The sequence below is a fragment of the Solanum tuberosum genome, unplaced genomic scaffold (genome assembly GCF_000226075.1).
Source record: "Solanum tuberosum cultivar DM 1-3 516 R44 unplaced genomic scaffold, SolTub_3.0 scf00068, whole genome shotgun sequence".
Taxonomy (NCBI): domain Eukaryota; kingdom Viridiplantae; phylum Streptophyta; class Magnoliopsida; order Solanales; family Solanaceae; genus Solanum; species Solanum tuberosum.
Genome location: NW_006238994.1, coordinates 1,964,230 through 1,986,721, shown reverse-complemented (window position 1 = coordinate 1,986,721; position 22,492 = coordinate 1,964,230). Strand labels below are relative to the sequence as shown.

The 22,492-nt window shown below is 28.4% G+C and overlaps 1 protein-coding gene across 1 annotated transcript; it reads right to left on the bottom strand.

Moving 5' to 3' along the window:
• Window positions 1-5,282: 5,282 nt before the first annotated feature.
• On the bottom strand, window positions 5,283-9,899 carry LOC102583940 (zinc finger protein WIP2-like). The gene is made up of 2 exons (XM_006345442.2): window positions 9,231-9,899; window positions 5,283-5,937 (listed from the first exon to the last, which is right to left on the bottom strand). Exons 1-2 carry the CDS (start codon window positions 9,699-9,701, stop codon window positions 5,506-5,508), a joined length of 903 nt encoding a protein of 300 aa, XP_006345504.1. The 5' UTR covers window positions 9,702-9,899; the 3' UTR covers window positions 5,283-5,505.
• Between the last annotated feature and the right edge of the window lie 12,593 nt (window positions 9,900-22,492).

Genomic DNA, 22,492 nt, shown 5'->3' with positions numbered 1-22,492 from the left:
AAGTTTATAAGTTTCTATAATATTTCAAGTTAATATATGATAAAATTTGAGTTCATAGTAAAATATTTAGTGAATATTTTAATAAATATATAAGATTTGAGCAAAAGCTATTGGTTCCATGCATTTGCACCCGACAAGCTGAATCCGCCCCCGTGGAAAACTTGAGGTAGCAGGCAATAATTGAAAGAGAGTTCTTTTTTTAATTTAATTCAAAAGAAATACCAACTTCTAATGGAGGCATTATCACCATACTATAATTGTTAATATCCTGCTCTACTGTTGGCAAAGTTATATGTTCTCTGTTGTTATCAGAAGAGTTGCTAATTTCCATTATGACTGGTAGCATGCAGTGGAGCAGCTGATGAAGCAAATTAAAGCCACTGGGAAGATGCAGGTCTGTTTTAGCATTTGGTGTAGGCCATATTCATAATGACATAACATCCACCTTTTGGCAAACTTACCTTTCCTCTATTTGACCACTATTGGAATGCCTCCCAGGTTCTTGCATTAAATATTTAAATTCTTCTTTCAATTTATTTTTATTTTTTTTATAACCGTGGTGTCTGAGTTATCTTGCACATGTGTGTTACCTCCCACCAACATAGTAACGAGTAAATCTATCCGCCAAGACTATGAACTTTAGACAGGTGGAAAGAAATCACCTAATGTTTTTAAGAGACTTGATGATTTTTTGATCACTAGGACACACCTTTGGTAATTACAGCTATATATCTCTTCTTGTTTCTCTTTTGCTTTGTATGAGGCTAGCTAGAATTGGAGACAAGGGGATTCAAAAAGCACTAAAATGTCACAGTAGGGATTTTTTCTTTAAAAAGTTCTGATTACATTGTGGAATCGCGGAAGGGGAGGAGAACAAGAGTGATGGGAATCGAACCACCTATTGTGTGGGAGATTCCATCAGTATTACTAGATTATAGGTCTTGGTGGTTCATAGTTAGGAGCTGATACCGTAATCTAAATAAAACATTTTGTTAATTCACCTTTGCATTTTCTTTGTTTCATTGGGGTGTTTGCATTCCTTGCAAAATTGTTGGGATCGAGATGTCTCTTGTGCAAATGATTGGATAGTATATGTTTGATATACTCTTCAACGGTGTGGATGGTTTTACCGGAGTATCGCATATGTAAATTGTTATCATCTCATGTGCAAGACATTTTAGTATCTTCTTTTGAGAACAAGTCTCAGGAATCGAAAACAAGAAGTAGGTACATAATACATTGAGTTTCTCTTCTATGAACACATCCTTTGTGTTAATGTACTTCAACCATCTTACATATGCAGTACCACCTGGTGACTAATCAACGTTTTGATTGGCTGTTGCTTTGTCTTTATATTTCAAGTTTGAACTATAGAGCATAGGTTTGTTACCTCTGCTCAATCCTCGCGGATTTGAATCTGGTTTCAAATACTGCAATGTGAAACACAGCTCACAAGACTGTTCGTCATAGTACTTCTTGGACCCAATGGTAGCCAGCATTTATGTGTTAATCAGAGTTGTAATGAAAACAGCACAATTCACAGGTAACCATAATGTTCTGCTCAGCTTCTTTAAGTTACAGGTTTTGTTTTATACCATCCATATATGCAGTTAGCTTATATGTCTTCTTTATCTCAGTCGTTTCTTGCTCTTTATGTAATCAATGATCGATCTACGCATGAACCAATCTTCAAAAACATTGGTACGATTTTCTATCCAGTTTAATAAAGTGATCCTTATTAGGATATCCTCAAATAAAATAATGCTAATTAGTCTTAGTTGCCATTGGAATACATGTTCTATGTGTCTGATTCAGAGCTAGAAATTCTTGTTTGACAATCGAATCGCGATGTTCTTATTTCCCTTGTGGTAAACAGGTGACTTCGATCAATAGGGATGGAAAGTGAGCTAATTGGAGGGATCTGCATTTGTCGATGATCATTAGGCTCCGTGGAGAAAGTATTATGTAGTGGGTGATGATGTACACTCTAGAGTCATAAAGAGAGTAAGGTCTCATTTGTTTGCACTTAATGGAGGTATGAATCTTAATCATTCAGATTCATCTCATTAAGTGTGTTTGTTTTTAAGATCTGAATCTTAATTATTCAGATTCAGTTCATTAAGTTTGTTTTATTTCCTTATAAGCCTCTGAATGAATCAGATTTATAACAGAGTATATCAGGAATGATAGTTAAACCTTTAAACATGAAAACTATTCATGGTTATGTTGGTGTAACGCTAACATCATGTAATACTAGTAGTACAATATATAGTATAAGTTTTCAGGTTTATAATTTAGGTTTCCGGCATTGTTGATTGGTTGAAAAGAAGAAGTTCCCCATTGTTGATCTTTGTCTTAAACATCTTAATTAATACTCAATTAATTTGACTAATAAGGTTGGATTTGAAGGAAGTAATAAAAATTCATAAATTGGAATCCAAGAGAACATTATGACCTCCACAAATTGACTCAAAAAATAAAAATAAACTTATCAATGCTCCCTAAAATTTCTTCCTAATTGGACCCCAGTCATTTCAACATCTATATATACATCAAAAAAGGCACAAAATCTAAGCAAAAATATAATTTCACCTCGAGGTTTGAATATTACATAAACCTCTTTTCTTTTGAGAATTCAATTGGCAATTTTGTCACCTCAAGGGGCCTGAATTTTTTTACCCTTTAAAGCAATTGGTGATTGAAAAATAGCGTTTATCGGTCATTCTTTATCTTGTATTTGAAAAATAACCGCTATTGTAGAGTTCTAAATTTCATAAGTGACATTCCAGGATAATATTTTCAAATTTTACCAGTAAAATTTAAAAAAATTATGATGGTGAATATTTTTGAGTTAGAGAAGTTGAAAAGTAGCTATTTGTGAAGTTTAAACCCCATTACATTATGTGACTAATGATTGTTGGACATTAGATATTTTAGGCTTAAGTTATACTGATTATGGCATAATGGCTCATTCTCTTTCATTTTGTCAAGGATGAGATGTCCACATTAGCCTTTTTTTTGCTAATACAGCACACCCTATCCGGGTAATGATAAAAAAAAAATGTCCACTCTTTCAATTAAGATAAAAAGGATAATTATATCAAGGTAAAAGATCATATTCACCTTTTACTATTTGAAAAAAGTTTAATATTAGCATATGTTAGTCTACATATGCCCTTAAATGCTTTTTTTATTTATTTCACATCTCGTGATCAATATACACATTAGAGTCCAATTAAATTTATATTCGTGTCAGAAAGTCTCGATTAAATTTAGATCCGTGGCCGAAAGTTCAATTGGGAGGTAAAGCGCTTCCTAACAAAGGCGACTTCGTACTCAAGGAGACTCGAACCCAAAACATCTGATTAAGAATAAAAGAATATTTATCACTCCATCACAAATCTTATGGGTGTCCTTAAATGATATTCTATCCGTCAATATGCATGCTGATAATATTATAAAAGTGCCTCAAATTTTTCCTTCCTCTATTAACTCCATTCATATTAGCCAAAATAAGATGTTAACTCATCACTCCAACACTAATAGTAATAGTAAATATATAGAGAATACAGGAAATAAATTTGGGTGCCACTAGTGTTGAATACAACATGGTTAGGAAACTAAGATGAAAAAAGAAAACTTAATCTCCATATATTAACGGTGTAAAAAATACAAGTCATTGAAAAAGTAATTACTTACCTACCATAAATGGTAAGTAACCTATTATTATAACAAGTTAAATTACATTAATTAATATAAAAATTCATTATATTGACAATACAACAACATACTACCTTATACGGACAATACAACAAGATGTTGATTGCTGACCTTATACGCACAATACATATAATTTAAATTTAAAAGGAATCAAGAGAATGAGATTCTTTCTTCGGATTTATAGTACTCAATGCAACCAAAATAAAGTTGAGTGATTTTATAAAATATAAAAAAATTTAATTTTTTTATTTTTGCAATAATACTATTAATGATTTTATATGAAATTAACCCTCAATGAGTAGAATTTTCTGCAATAAAAAGTAAAAAACTCAATTATTTGTATGTCATCAACTTTTTCTGCAACCAACTCCCTTGTATTATTACTGTATGTAATGTAAGAAACAAAATGACATATTTTTCCTCTCCTTTTTTATTTCTAGTTTCCGTATTATATCACCTTTTTTGCTTCTTTTTTTTCTTAAAAGAAAATATTGCTGTTCAGCCTGTTCTCTTTCTCCTTATATGCACTTTATTCCCTTTCTAAACAGTAAAAAAATTACTTTATTTTAAAGAAATAAATATTGATCTCCAAATATCAAATCAATTTATTTTTTCTGAAATAAACAAGAAACAAAAAGTATTCGGTGCATGATATCTGCATTCACTACTAAAAGTTATTGACATTTTTCTATTGAAATTTTACGTTGTGAACATAGTGGATATTCCATATATATTTTGATTGAATTAGTGAGAAAAGAAAAAATACTAATGTTTTCACACGAAAAAATTAAGAAATTTCCAAGTATTTCAATGAGAACGTGTTTTCGACAAATGTGTTTTCCCATCGAGCTGGTCCGAAGGGAATGGGGTGGAAAATTATGTTTTATAACACAAATTTTCATTGAATTGATGTGGAAAAAATATTTGTTTTTAGTAGTGATTGAAGTTCGACTAAACCCGAATTTGTGCATTGCAAGGCCTATTTATGGGGGCGGCATTTCTAACGAGATGTTTTTTATTCCCAAAACTCTAATCCAAAAATTTTAGTTAAAAATGAAGAAATTCAAATCATTCCACGATAACCCATATTGTTACAACACAAAGTTAAGTTAAACAAAGCTAATAGAAATGTTCTTCAGAAAAACATTTTCTCAACAACTAAACAAAACGCGCACACAAGAAACGGATTCAGTTGAATTCAGTCACTTACATCCAAATTTTATATTTATTTTTTGAAAAATATTTGATATGTATAGATTATTTTAAACCTACTAATTCAAAGGTGCTATACAATCTAGAATCGACTTCAAATTTTGAATCCGCTACACAACACTGTTCTTGCATACTTAGGTAATTTTAATTTTCCCTATAGTTGAGTACTTAGAGATATGAAACAAACCTTTAATATTTATATCTAAAGTTCATAATAAATTGTATACTATTAGAAGAGGGAAGATTCATTTTCTTCACTAGACAAACCCTAATTAACATATTTTGCCAACGCATTTTCTTAACCTTATATTTTTCCTTACAATTAAGAAGAAAATTTAGTACTAGAACACTGAAATAATACACATCTTTATATTACATAGCTAGAAAAAAAAAATCATTTACACAAATTCCTTACATTTCTCATCCAAAAAATAAAAATAAAAATAGAACAAACTTTAAAAAAGATAGAATTTGAATATCATAACAAAAGCAAAAGACAACATATAGCTCGTTCGAGGGCGAACAAAAGTCTTCGACCTTTAAAGTTCTTAGCACTGAACTGTAAACAACGATTTACATTAAATCTTGTTCAATCTCGGACGTTGATTCTTCCTCTAGTTCTTCAAGATTAGGTACCCCAACCGCGCCATGACCGCGTCCAAATGACTTAATATGATCTTTTAGAGACCTCTTATGCTTAAAATCAGATCCACAAATACAATACCAAATCTTACCACAATTCTTCTCATGAGTTCTCCAATCACCTTTCACAGCAAATGGCTTACCACATTTTCTACACATGAAAGGTTTAGCACCATGCTTCCTCTTGTAATGTGTTTGAAGTGTTCTAAAGTCTTTTAATGGCCTTGCTCTTGGATGATCAATGTTGTGTTTACAACCAGGTGCACAACAGTAACATGGTAGCCTTAGCATTGCACTTGGTTGTGTACCTCTTAAAGATTCTGGACCTTTTCTGTATTGAGATCCATGTCCCCACATATGCATCTAATTAATAACATGATCAAGAAAAACTCTAGTTAGAAACAAATGCATTGATATGGATTTAAGTTATATACACTGATTGGCGAGTCAGAGTTTTTTATTTCTTACTTTTGTAAAAGTGGCAATAATATAAGTGTATGTATATTATATTTAGTAGCAATAATATAATATAGGTATTTATAACCGTCACTTTATATAAAAGTCATTAAAGACGTGTGCTCAACTATTTATAACAATATTGTCTTTTCTATTTAAAAGAAAACAAGTGTTCCCTAATAATTTTGGTGCAAATAGTTGAGCATGAGGCAATAATATAATATAGGTATTTATAATCATCATTCGAAATAAATGCAGCTAAAGGCTTTAGCGACTTTAGATGTAATGAAATTAACTCAATTACCGCTAAATGTTCCTATATGGCAATGAAATATCTATGCCACTAAATATCTCTTTTGCTATTATAGATTTTAACATCATCATCAGTATATGGAACCAACAATGGACCTAGCTCCATAGAAACTATAATGTGTTGACTCAAACATACTATATTGCAAACTTAGAGTCTATCTGAATTGACTTATTTTAATTGTTTTAAGTTAAAATAATTTTTAACCAATTTTATAATATTTGCATAAAATTAAATAAAATGTTTTTAAACATTTAATTTTAAGCCGAAAAAAAGAAGAGAAAGACTAAAGCCCATCCAAACAGTCTTTTAGTAAAGATAAAGAAATAGTAAGACTCATGAGCACCTAATCTCAGGATTTGATAATAAGTGCACCAGTTGAAAATTTGGAATATAGACAATTAAGCACTCATGACTTAAAAATTTCTAAGACTGTTATTGTATATAACTTAAACTCAGTAAATATAAATAAATGTAAAACTTAGTAAATATAAATAAATGAATTACATTGTGTATATAAAAAAAACTTTTACAACTATATATGAAAACATTTCATACATCCATCTCCAAGTGTCAAAAATAAGAAAAAAATTTATGTATGAATCATTCAGAATTTATTTGAGAGATTTTAGTCAAACAGTCATCATAAGCATCTACTTGAAAACTAGCAAAGTGTTGACTAACAGTCAGGGGTAAAGTATAGGATATAAATTCTCACTGACTATATTGTTTCATATAAGCTTATTCTAAAACTAGTACACTTTATATATAAAATAAAAAAAGTATCAAAAGTTCTCTATATTTTTTATATATCTGAAAGAACTAAAAGACTCCTAGAAATCATATAACATAGGAAGAATATTAATGATCAAATTTGTCCTTAAACTATGGCGAGATTAAGGCGTTTTTGAAAACATTTGGTTAAGTAACGGATGAACAACGTAATTAAATTGATATTGCTGAAACTTGAAGGGCCAAATGAATAGTCATCTTCAAGTTGGAGGAGTATGACAAAACGTAAATTGGGTTCAATAAATGAAGTATTACTGACTATATCGTTTCATTTAAGCTCATCCTCAAGCTACAATTATACAAAAGGAAAAACAAAACACCAGAAATTCTCTACATTTTCTATATATATTTGACAGGACTAAAAGACTACTAGAATAGAAATCATAGAACCATTAGCAAGGTTATGACATTGTTTGAAACATTTGGCAGATATCACTCTAATAATAGTTATTGTATCAGAAAGTGTGAGATAATAATTATTAGTTGAATGATCATCTGAGAAATCAACTCAGTACAGGAGAAACAAATTGGAATTAATGAAACTTGGAGGGTCAAATAGTTAATGAATAAAGTAAGTTATTATTATTATTAGAACAAGAGTTATCTTGAAGTTGGGAGGATGACAAAAGGTGAAAAAGGGAGTATTAGTGTTAAAATTATTCATTCAATGTTAGGAGAAAGGAACAGTTTTATTCTGCAAGAAATACTGAGAGTTTTCAGAAGTAGTATTAAATTGAATGATACTCTATTGTTTTACTGAATTAATAGAAGAAAAGGATTAAAAATAAAAATAAAAAATGGGATCAACTGTCCTGATTCTCCTGAAGCAGTAAAAAAATAACACTGAAAATCTTGTCAGATTTTAACACTGGAAAAATTGTCAGTTTCATATTTGACCATATTCACCTGGTAGCAGAAATTTGTGCACTAAATTGTTTGAATTGTCTTTATTACCCAAATACCAAAAAATATATGAAAAAAAAAAAAGTAAAAGGAGATTAAGACTTTATTGAGGAAACGCTAATGTAATCTAACATTAAAATGTAAGTAAATTTGTCAAAAAAAAACCCTAATTTCATGCATAAATAAGTGTGGAATTGAAGGGAAAAAAAGTAAACAAGAAATAGGGATAAATCACATGATTTGTAGTGGTTGTAATAGTATTTTAAATAAAAAGGTGTACAAGTGATGAATTTAGGTATAAAACTAAAAGACATTTATGACGAAAATTAGATTTTTAGCTGCTGAGTGAACCGTTCTGAAGACAGAGGATCCTTAAAATCTCATATTCACGTCCTCGTTTGACTATGGCTCGAAAAAAGAAGAAGAAAAGTAGCTAGTTGAAGGTGTATCTATACTTATTAGTACAAGATCCATAACAAATGGATAAAACATGAAGAATTTTATAATGAATTCATCAACAAAATCATTTTAAGGAAGCAATTGTAAATTAAACAAAAAATAAAATAAAAAGTTCACAATTCAACTTGTAATTGATTCAAAATATACACAAAATTTCCCCAAAAAGAAGTATAAATCCAAACTTGATGGGAAAAAAAACAAAGATTGGCTAGCTAATTAGTCTGTACTGACATATATTGGGGGATGCAACAATATTCATTGGACTCAATTGAAACTTGAATTCAATTTTTCTCTTTTTTGGGGGTGTGTGAAACATATAAATACACATGGGAAAAATCATTAAAATTTAATTTGTGACTATTTTAAAATTACAATGAGTTTTAGTGTTAATAAACTTCAAGATTAACCCATCAATTTTATGTGCATAGAATTCTTTTGTGAACTTCATGATGTGTAATTCCTCTCAAGATTTAAATTTTGTGGTTTGAGACATATTATTTGTTGTAATTTTCATCAATTTTTACACATAAATTTATGTTTCTCATAAAAAGTACTGAGTTCAGATGAACTTTGTGTTTGAACACTCTGTCTGCCACTATATCTCATGATAGGAGTTTATCTCCCTTCTATGTATATCATGTTTTGGTTTATTTATAAACTAAAATAAAATTTCACCCAATTTAAATTTTGAATCCGCATCTGTATACTGAACTGAGAGAAGTTGTAGTATACATACCTGAAGATTGTTGTATCTGTTGAAAGTCTTGTAGCAAAGATGGCAAGAGAATTGTGTTGGACCAATGAGGATTTGAGAAGGAGTAGGGATCCAATATTGTCCCTTATTTAGTGTATTATTGTTATCATTAGAAACCACATCAAATTGATCTTCTTCTTTATTTCCTCCACTATCTACTACTCCTTCACATGAATTTGGAAGCCCTATATGTAGAGATACACTCACATTTTCATTATAATAATTAGTAGTAGTATTTTCCTCATGAGAAAAAGTAGTAGTACTACTCTCACAAGAATGCTTATTATTATTATTATTATTATTGTTGTTGAGAAGTGGAAGAGCTTCTCTTAGTGGTGGTGAAGAAGGTGCAATTTCTTTGTTGTAACAAAAGTTGGAAGATGAAATATATTGTTGATGAAGAGGAAGGAAGTTGAACCATCCTGTGAAGAAATTATAGTAGGGTTCTGTCATACTCAAAACTTAGAAAAAAAATTGTTTTCTATGGAGTTCTATATATTTTGTAGACACTTGATTAAGTAGTTTGTGTATAGTTGGTACATGTATATTTATATATGAATAAAGAGGATTTATTGGGATGATAAAATGGAGGATGGGTGAAGGGGAAAAGAAGAAAGAAAAAGGTGAGGAGAAAGGAGAAGGGGGGAAGGGGGTAACTTTAGCTACAATTGTGATAGTGAAATGAAAGGAAATACATTGTTTCATTTTATGTGTCTTAATTTGATAGGTACAAGGACACAGCTAGAAGTCGCATACCTAGACTAGAGAAGTTTTTGTATTTGTATTAGAAAATTCATCAAATATATGTATAAAAATTAAATGTAGAGCCCAACAATTACTACTCTCTCTGTCCACTTTTATTTGTTATGTTCGTTTTTTGAAAGTCATGAATTTAACTAATTTTTAAAGACAAATTAAATTATATTAATTCAATATTTTAAACAAAAAATTTAGATATTCAAAAACTATACGAAAGGTACTATAAATTGTAATTTTTTGTATATCAATATGATGAAAAATACATCGTAAAATATTAGTCAAATTTTTTATAGTTTGACTCTAAAAACAGAAAATTATGACAATTAAAAGTGGACGGGTTTAATAATTACTATGTCCTTGGCTATTTTTAGAATTCGGAACTCATGATAAAGTTTAAAGTATAAATTATAGGAATCACATATTATAAGTACTAAATAACATCCTATCCCTTCTAGTTTTCTATTTATCAAAAATCCCTTAGAAATGATATTTGCGGGATACATAGCGTTGTGCACGGGATACATTAGGTTTGATACATTCCGCATAGCGGGATACATAGCGTTGTGCACGGGATACATAGCGTTTGATACATTCCACATAGCGGGATACATAGTGTTGTGCACGGGATACATGCGGGATACATAGGTAAATAAGGGATTTTTGGAAATTTTGAAATAAGTAGGGGATAAATGGATATTAAGGTAAGTAAAGGAGTGTAGTTAAGTAATTTGTCCAAGTTTAAATTATAGCTTTACCTACGACTGGGCACCAAGTTTGAAAAAATAAGTAAAAAAAATTAATCGTGTGATCTTAAATTAAAATGTATATATATAATGTACTAAATTAATATTTGAATCTTGTAGCCTTAAAATGTCATGTGAGTTGTTTATTTAAGAAATCACTAAATATAGAAAATATCATTCTTTTTTTATAAAACTAAAAAGGAAAGCAAGAGACATTATTTTTTTTTCCATTTATCTCATGCTTTATTTTTAGTCCTTTTTTTGGGAAATTCTTCATTTTGAATTTTCATTTTATTCTTAATAACTTGTTCTTATGCTATACTAATATCAATTGCCATATTTAATTAAGTTTATCACAAATTTTAATACATTATTTAATTTGTTCTAATTTATGTAGTGACATTACCATTCGGGGAGTCAAAAATATTCTTCTTCAACCATAATTTTGTAAAAAGAATGTTTTTAAATATTGTGCATTATACAAAAAATTTATTATAATCCATATTTAAATTTATATCGAACATTAACTATTTTAATCTTCATGCATGTTCAAAACCTTCATATGAATTGTGGAACATAGGATAAATATTTGTACTTTGGAAATATTTTTTTTTAAAAAAAAATTATGATCAATCAAATATCATTATATAAGACAAAAAGGATACTGTATAACTTTTTTATTTTTAGATAATATTAGGAAAAATTTACCGGGTTTATGATTAAAGGCATCGAACCAAATGTAGGTGAGAAGATAATAAAAGAAATAAAAGCCAGAGGACAAAGTCAGACACTACACCTAGGGCTAGCAGGTTGTCTCTTTCTTTATGAAAATTCTTATTACCATGTTGTTTCTTGTTTTAATTAGTTTAGTATATACTCTATACAAGAATAAATTAATAATAGGCTTTTAAGCAATGAGAATTTTTTTCTCAAGAATATGGAGCACTTGCTTTGGATAATGTGTACTGTTTTCTATGTGTATGATTTTGGTTTAACATACTTATTTCTTCCGTTACATTTTACTTGATCCTTATTTATTCGATATACTATTAACAAAATTAATAAATCATCGTAATCGCACTAAACACTCAAAGGCCAATATTAAATATATAGTCAAAATCGATCTTTGAAGGTCGATTATTAGAGAAAATTGACCTAAAATTATTGGTCAAAAAAGTGTTGATTGCAAAAAAATATTCAACCTTGGTTGGTCAGTTATTTTTAAAAATTAAAAATACCGAGTTTTATTTTTAAAATTATAAAATAGTAAAATGTAATATCCGAGTCTGAAGACCATCTGTAAGATTATTATTTTTTTGCTACTTTATATTTGTATTCAATAAAATATGAACAGTAACACTTTTCAAAAACAATAATAAACCAAATAAAAGAATGAAAAAACTTGAGTTCATTAATTCATAGTGTGTTTTATGGAAATTATTTTCCTCAAGTACCCAAGGTTATAGAATATAACTTTTTAGGATTGAACAATTTACTTCAGCAGAATAATAATACCTCAAATATTGCTGAACTTCGAACTCCCTCAATTATTACAAATCACGCTTGAGTTTTGTTTTAAAAAGAAAAAGAATAGAAAAACTTGTACCCTATCTAATGAAAAATCAAACATTTATAGCCAACAAGAATTGCTTTTGAAAGTCGATCTAGTTTTTAAAAATATATTTTTTTAAACAGTCTTAGGAAGTCGTATTTTCAAACATTATTTAGATATCTTTTTAGATTAATCTTAGGTGGATTTTAATCGCGGGCTATAATATAATATTCGCACAATATATTTATTTTTCTTTTGTGCGATTATAGATATACTAATTAACTCACGATCTTTTGACTTTTTGAGTAGGTGTACTTTCTATTTCATTCAAAGGTTTCAATTAAGAGTGGAAGTGTAACTCATATTTCACATTAATCCTAAGTTATTTAATTAAATAATTATTTCTAAGAATCCAACTTAGGTATGTATATATATCTCATTCTGATTTTATTGATTATAACCCAAAATGACCTGACTAACGTCAAAATACAAAAGGAAAAGAACTAAACAACATGCCATTTATTTCTTTGTGTAAAATTCAAATTTATTTTAGGTTTGTAGGGTCTAAGGGGTCTAGATCATGCATAAATGTTATGATATCGATAGCTTCCCGATAAAATTATTGCTGAGCTACCTTAACTTTATATACAACTTACTCTCGCCGTTTCAATATAAGTATTCTATTTTTATTTTTAGTTTGTTTTAAAAGAGTATTTTTTCTATTTTTGGTAAGAATTTTCAATTCTAATATTATGATAAGTGTAGGATCATAAGATTTACAAGACTACATATATTTTTAATTTAAGACTGCAAGATTCAAAAATCTCCTATAGTTTCTTTAATTTTGTATTGTTTGGATGGTTGTTACATATTGTTTCATAATGTATTGTGTTGTATTATATTGTATTGTTTTAATGAATACAATATTTAGATAGATCGTATCATTTTTCATCATTAAATAATGTCACATATCAATAATTTGTAGGATAAATCTACAAGAAAAGTAAAGTATATATAGGGTAAAACTACTATAAAAATGTAGGTAAAGGAACATAAAATATGATTATTAATTAACAATAAATAAAAATAAATGAGGAGAAAAAAATAACGTTGTGATATCACATTAAAACAACCATTATTTAATGTACCAATCTTGTATAAACCGAGTATAATAAACTATGTGGCGTAAATATTGTTCCTGATCAATAGATATAAAACATGATTTTTTCTTTATTTTCTCTTTGGTTCATTTGTAGAAATAAAACTTGCTTAAACTTTTGTTTTCCTCAATGACGATTCGATTTCCTTTTGACACTTTATGTCTATGATAAAAAAAATTAATACTTTAAGGGTTCTTTAGATGACGAAATTATATACAAAAAATGGGGAAATTTTGATAATTATATATGCAGTAAAATGGTATGAGAGTATATATTATACTGGTTTGTAATGGTTAATAAATATAACTAGTACATACTGATATATTATACTGGTTTGTTATGGTTAATAAATAGCTAAAAATTTATGTCAATCTCAATTAGTGATGAATTATAAAAAAAATAAAATAGCTAAAAATAAATTAAGAATCAATTAGCTAGAAATTATCGATAAATTTCATTTTTTTTCTAACATTGATATGTATAACCTAAATGGTTGAAAAGATGGAGTGGACTGGAGAGTACTGATGAATGTTAGTAGTATATATGTTATTGTGTGGTCTATTATTATCTCTGTCAGGCAAATAGAATGGGGACAGACAATTTGGATTTTTATATACATATAATATAATGTAGGTCACATGCAAGAAACTGTAGAATTTCAAAAATATAATTATTACTTATTTTTCTCTATCAAGATAAATAGATATATAACCAGTGAAGTTGAACTCCAGAGATATCTATACTTCATTCTGACACAAGAGTGATCTCCCAACAGTATACACAATTAATTTACTGTTTTAAGACCCTATAAACATCACTGAATTTCTTGGCCTAATAAGTGAGATACTGTCCATTGAACCATATATTTGGTACAAACTCATTTACTCCCATTTTCGTACCTTTTTTTCCATTTTAATTGTTGTTTTAGCTTAAGAAAATTATTGCTTATCGAAGGCAGAATATATAAATATGTATCCTAACTTAGTTTTGACTGATATTTATGTCCTTTAGGTTTTGAGTGGGCACAAATAGATACTTGAACTTGTATAAGATTAAATAAATAAACACACATATCATACATGGCATATCACACAGGACATAAATTGTCATGTAGGATGTTACATAGGACACAAATATCTTCTTCTTTTTTTCAAATTGAGGGCGGAGGAAGGGGAAATGGAGGACAATGTGGGGATTCGAACTCTTACCCAACAAGGTGATAGTTCAGGTAACCAACCAGCTAAGGCACTAAGATTTCCCAATAGTGTGTCTATTTGTTCAATTTAATACAAGTTTAAGTGTTAACTTATGCACACTCCGAATTGGAGGACGTAGATATTAGCTAAAATCAAATTAATGATATGTTTATATAAGGGAAAAGGACAAATATACAACCGAACTATCGTAAATGGTATGCAGATACGCTCCATCATACTTTTGGGACATTAGTGCCCCTGCCATCCAAACACCAGAGCAAATATACCCTTTATACTAATGGACATACACGTTTCATAATCTTATCCATCGATTCAACATTTATTAAATATCGGATCGACGGATAAGATTGTGCCACGTGTCCCTATTTAGTCTTCCGTTAGAGTGAAGGGTATATATGCTCTGGTTTTTTAACTGCAGACACATCAATGTCCCAAAAGTATGACGAAAAATATCTACATCCTATTTACGATAATTTAGAGGTATATTTGTCATTTTTTCCTTTATATTATGTGCCTTTAACAAACTATATTTTGTATTTATTTAAGAAAACTTTTAAAATTTATTACAATAAACATTTATAAAACTCACTATTGTGGAGCAGATGGAGTAATAAATTCAAAGACGTTGGTTACTAAAGGAATATTAATGAGTTTTCATTGGCCCCTCTTACCCCTTTGACCTTTCCTACAATGTCAGTTAATTGCCAACTCTTTATTGCACATATTCATCTGTCCAACAATAGTTGTTCATTATATTATATTAAGATATCTAAAAATATTTGTTCATTTTATAAAATTAATGGATAATTTTAAACGTAATTTCTAATTGGAAAAAAGAATTTGGCCAGAATAATATTTTATCTATGTTATTTTACCTTTTTAAACATGTTTATCCTTTTAACTTTAATACTTTTTAATTAAAAAATGGAAAAAAGATCAGTTTGCTTTAAAATAAAAAAAATATTATAGTTTTTTTTTAATTTTCTTGTCATTTAGCACTTCCCTTTCTAATTTACCTTTATCATTAATTATAGTCATTTTCCTATTACATTTTTCAAGATATTGTATTTATTACTCATATTCAAAGGATGATATAGTAAGAAAAAATCTTTTTGGCCAGAATAATATTTTATCTATGTTATGTTATCTTTTTAAATAATTTTACCTTTTTAACTTTAATACTTTTTAACTAAAAAGTAGAAAAAACATCAGTTTATTTTAAAATAAAAAAAATATTACATTTTTTTTAATTTTCTGGCCATTTAGCACTTCTCATATAGTAAATTACTCTTATATTTATAGCTTCTTAAGAAGTGTGTAAAGTCAATAGTGGACAAATATTATTGGACAAATGAAATATATATTAGGGATAATGGTCTAAAAAATACTCCAACTTTGGTCGAATTTGTTGTTGCGATACTAAACTTTTATGAGGACCTATTACCTCCTTAGACTATTTAATACCATATTTTAAACATATATATTTGTCCACGTGGACATAAAAAATAATGCAAAATTATAAATAGTAATGTGTCCACGTGGGCACATATATACCTTTAAAATACACTATTAAATAATTCAGGGGGTAAAAGATACACTATTAAATAGTCTAGAGAGGTAATAGGTTCTCATGAAAGTTTAGTATCGCAACAGCAAATTCGACCAAAGTTAGAGTATTTTTCAGACTCTTATCCTTATATATTATGGGAGATTAATGTATGCCAATTGTTGGTGGCATATTATTAATTTATCATTATTTTCTACTGAAAAAATATTTATTGGCTACATCAATAAAAAATTTAATTGAATCGTGAAAGAAAAAAAACAATATTCTATTTGTACTATTTTATGTGGTGAAAATTTCAGAAATAACAAAAATAATAGATAGTATAATAAGACTCTATAGGTTTGTTTGCTATGGGAGTTGCAGTTTGTATATTTCGTTTGTTCGTTTGCATATTTCGCTTGCCAATATACAAACAGACTAAGTATATACAAATTATGTACTTATACATTTATGAATTTTTTAGAACTTCATTTGTATATTTCGTTTGCCAATATACAGACATGGTAATTTATTATGAATTTTGAGAAAATGGTCAAATCCCCCCTTAAGCTATGACAGAATTCTCAACTACACACCTATTCTTTACGAGAGTCCTATCACCTCCCTATACTGTTTAAAATTGAGATTTTTATCCCCTTAAAAAGTGGCAACCACATTTATATTGACATGTGATGTGCACGCGTTTGACAACTGGAAATATTATTTAAAACTTTTTTCTTTTTTCTTTTTAATTTATTATTCTAAAAACTATGTTGAAGGTCAAAAGGTTGAAATTTGTAGATTTGTGTCTTAGATCTTCATTTATTAAAACTTTGTTATTATAATGTTGATTGCTAATTGTTTGAAGTGGAAAACACTGGGTTGATTGAGTTTATATATAGCTGCGATTTTTGGATTTGAAGAATGTCGGAACTCCATAAAAATCGACAAGCATTCATATGAATTTTGTGAATCTATATTCTCAAATTAGGAGAAACTAAGTTCGTCGATGGTTCGAAGAATTTCGTATGGCTGAAAATCGAAGCTTAAGGATGAAACTTTGAATCACAACTTGAAACCACCATTAAAGTTAGTTTATAAGCTTGAGTTCTAATTTTAACTTACCACAGACGAACTCCGTTTTGAATGAGTAATATAAATCAAAAGAGTCGAAATGTTGAGATAAGCTTATATCTAAAATTTGAGGCAATTTGAAGAAGATTTAGGGTGGTTTTTCATCAATTTTTTGTAACAATGATACAAAGAAGATGAAGAACATGAACTGCATTTTTTCAGATTTGCAAGAAAATTACAAGTTGCTAAATCAGTTGAGTATTATTTGAAGCTGAAATAAAATTTATCCATTGAATTGATTGTCTGAAACTTAAAGAAAAATCTTTAAACCGCCATCGATTGAAACTAGTTTCAAATCAGAGAAAATTCAAATCCCAAAAATTGCAAGCGCATACAAAAAATTTCGTGGGTCTTTTGGGTATTGAATATAGGATAAAAAAATTTCCTTGTATTGAAAGTTTAATCGAAGACAATAAGTTGAGTGTCACTATATTAAGCTTAAATTTGTTTGCTTTGAAAGATTTTGAGTCCGTAGTTTCTGATTGTGGAGAAAAGGGATGAAATTATTATCTACGATTTGTGGTATATTGACTAATATAATAAGGTTCCCATATAATACTGACAGTGGTTTCAAAATGGTGAGAGGTGGTGTAATTTGGTGGTTGCCATTGATGCTCTACTAAGTTGCTATGGAGAAGAAACCAAATTAGAAGTAGAAACAAATAAGAAAAAAATTTAAAAAATTAAAATGCATATATTTATGAAAAAATATTAAAAATAAAATTTAAATATTTATTTTTTTATCTTCACTCTCTCCAAGAGAGTGCAATACACTCACTTTACCATGTAGGCATCTAGGGTGGTAATAATTTTAGTTTTAAACAGTTTAGGGGGGTGATAGGAATCCCGTGAAGAATGAGTGTGTAGTTGAGAATCCGGTCATAGCTTAAGGGGGCATTTGACCATTTTCTCATGAATTTTCATAATTCATTACAAATAATTGGAATAAGCATATACAAATACTGGAATTATACCATAAGGAAACGAATTATACAAATTCTGAATTTATACAATTAGGAAACCGAATAGAAAAATTCCATGAAACTATAACCACACATTAAAAATAATTGAAATTGTAGCTATATTACATAGTATACTCAAGATGTTTGCCATTTTGGATAAATTTTCCCAAATGTATTACTTTTTTTTTAGTCCTAAGAATGTCATTTACTATGATTAAAAATAATATAATTTTAAAATTCTTATTTTACTCTTAATGAAATGATTTATCGTTACACATATATTTAAAGATTATTTTAGATCACAATAAATTCATTCGATAAGAAATGAGTAAGAATAATATATATTTTATAGTACTCCCTCTATCTACTTTTAATTGTCATGTTGTGCTTTTTTGAAAGTCAAATTGAATAATTTTCAAAGTTAAATTAAATTACATTAATGTGATATTTTAAACAAAACTTTAGATATTCAAAAACTATACGAAAAGTACAATAAATATTTCAATTTTTTCGTATATCAATATGACGAAAAAATACATCATAAAATATTGATCAAAGTTATAATTATTTGACTCTAAAAAAGAAAACTATAGCAATTAAAAATAAACTAAGATAGTAGTACAAATTTTTCATTGATTTACGACACCCAAACGGTTTTGTATGAAACGGAGGGAGTATTACTCCTCAAAACGTGAAAGATTGACCGTTTTGAATGAATTAATCTCTTTTTCACATTAATGTAGTTTTCTATGGCTGAATAAAATAGAAATTCATTTTCCCAAGAATATTAAAATAAAATAAAATAAAAAGAACAAACTTAATTAGGTGAAGAAATTTGATGTTTTCAAGAATGCACGAGTGTGTAGTGTTTGTAAAGAGAGTCATTTAGGTCTCCAAGACTACACGTTCAACATCTACATACATCTTGTCTTCCAATTTGGGAACTACAAATCAATAATCTTTTGTTTCTATATATTTGTCTTGGAAAAATCCTTTTCGCCAGAAAATTTGGTCATAATTTGATTAGAATGGTAAAATAACATATTTCACACTATTTTATTTTACTTTTTTGAACATTTTTACCCTTCTAACTTAATACCTTTTAATTATAAAATGAAAAAAATCAGTTTATTTTAAAATAAGAAGGATATTATAATTTTTTTAATTTTCTGGCCATTTAGCATTAATCATTTGTCTTTCATATTTAAATAATCAAATTAATACTCTCTTCTGTCCAATATAAATGAATTGTAATATTCGTCGTCTCATATTAATTGATCATTTTACTAAAAGTATATGTTCCAAATACTTGTCTATTTGTTAAATTAAAAAAAATAAAAATTACTCCTTCTGTCTAACAATAGTTGTCCACTATTGATATATCACTTAAGAAACAATAAATAATAGGGGTAATATTACTATATTATTCTTTGACTTTATTAAATTTAATGCTTTGAGAAATATGTTAGTAGATGATAAATACCCCATCTGTCAAACAATAGTTGTCCACTATTGACTTGACTTACTATATTATCCTTTGACTTTATTAAATTTAAAGCTTTAAAAAATGTGTTAGATGATAAATGCTCCTTCTGTCCTTAATTACTTGTCCACTTTTTCTTTTTTAGTTGTCCATTTTAACAAATAAAGAAAGCATAAAAAAATACCTATTATACCCTCAATTAATTTACTTTAAAAAGGGCAGAACTTCTTGAAAATCTTAAGTTTTTAATTGATCTACTTCATAATTAATAGGGGTAAAATGGTAAACGCACTATGTCAATTATTATTTTCTTAATAGGTGTGTCAATTCAAAAGTGAACAAGTAATTAGAGACAGAGAGAGTAGTATTTAATAGAAAGAGTAAAATAGACACAAAAGGTAAATTATCTCTTGATTTTCTAAATTGGACAAGTATTATTGGATAACTATTTTTAGTATAATGGACAACTATTGTTGGATGGAGCCACAGAGGAAATAGTATTTAATATCAAGGGTAAAATAGACACAAAAGACAAATTATCTCTTAATTTTCTAAATTGGACAAGTATTGTTGGACAACTATTTTTAGTATAGTGGACAACTATCATCGGATGGAGAGAGTATTTCTTTTACATATTACTCCTATAGTTGAATACTCTTTGGAAGTCTAAACAAATTTAGAAGTTCCGAAAAATTATTTATTCAAGACTCAAGAGTTCAGTATTATTTTGTGCTTCCTCCGTTAGTCGTAAATTGATTTCTACCTCATTGCCCTAACTTTAGTCTTTATGTTACCACAGCCATCATCGATGAAATTAATGTATAAAATATGTGATAACCCTAATGGGTGGAGGGAAAACCAATTTATAAAAGTTACGATTTAATTCGATACGTTTATCAAGTAACCAATTTTTTTAGAATCGTATAAAATGAAAAATAATTAACTAATTGAGACGGAGAAGTAATATTTTTCTATTGTTCAAAAGGGATGAATTTTTCAAAGATTAAGAATGTATTACTATTCTTTCTTTTAATTTGTGGAACGCTTTTCGAGAATTTTTATACTTCACACATTTCATTTTCTATAATTTTATAAAGTTTTTATAAAATAATTGTCTCGAAGACCAATATGTTGCTTGTAGAGTGTAGACCTTTGACAAAAGAATTTAGTGCATTACCAATGAAATCCTTTTTTTTTTCTTCCCTAGCAATTAATTATTCTCTCCAATGGGAGGTAAATGTTACTCCACCGTCTATTTTTATTTATCCAATATTGACTCAGTACACCTTTTAAAATGATAATTTTATTGTGTCACTTTTTAAATATAATAAATTCAATACTATAAGATATATATCCATAATATGATTATTTTTATTAATAATAATACAAAGGGTAAATTAGGAATAATAAAAAATTATCTCTTGATTTCTTTAAAATTAGATTATATACGATTCTTCAAAAATATTGGGTTTATATCATTGCATCTGATTAGCGATATTTGTGTTGAATGTTGGTTATAAATATACAAATAATTATTATTATCTTCATATAATTGTTGCAAAATTCTTTACTTGTTGCAGTAATAATGCTATATGCTAATCTATCATCTATGTATTCCATCATCTATTGAAATTACAACCTATTTTCCTTTTTCATAACTAATTGACTTTTATTATAACCAAAAGTAAGGAACTTTTTTTGTATTTTGGTTTAGTACTACTTGACAAAAAAGCGAAACATGATAACTTTTTTTTTTCTATATTATTATTACTAATTACACTGTACGTAGTAACAGTTTGTCAAAAAAAATATTTAATATATCATGATCAGTTGTTTTTATAGAAATCAATTTTAATGCAATATGGAAATGTTGCCGACAGTCTACAGTGAAACTGAAGCTTTTAGACGTACGACTTAACAAAACATGTTATCATTAAACACTATTTCGATCGAGTGGTATATATGAAAAATTAAAATAATTACTTTTTTTTATACAAGTTTATACATTAAGGACCTTTTTCGATAAGTAAAAAAATTACAATATTACTATTTAGGGAAAAAGAACAAATATATCCACGAACTATCGTAAATGGTATGCAAATATCCTTCGTCATACTTTTGAGACATTGTGTAACGACCTGAACCGTCGTTATTTAGATGCCGCTAGGGCGGGGTAAGTTGGCGCCAGAGAGGGATAGGCGAGATAGAACGTAAATTACGAGAAATCCTATTTACTCCATCTTCCTAAAATACCTAAATAAGTCGTAAAACACCCTAGAAACCTCAGAAAAGCTGCTCTAAGCTTGGGAAGGAAGGAGAAGGATATTTCTAGCGTAAGGATGGTGATATCTTGCGAATTTTTGGCCATATCCACCATCGCGAAGCCTAGAAAACCTGAATCGAAATCAAAACTCTGTGCAATTGTTTGGCGCCCAGGTAGGCTAGGTTTTATGAATTGAGTAGTTATAAATCTGTGCTTACTACGTGATATATGTAATCAATGGTAGGGTTTATGTGTAGACCTTCGTGCAGCGAGTAAATTCCATGGGTAACTTGTAGAAATCAAAGTATGTGGATTTATGTCTTGAGAAGAGATATTGATGACTTGTTAGGGCTTCTAGAATGGCTATCATGGATAGAATTATTTCAAGAATAAGAATATGAAATCATAAATGGAACTAGAATTAT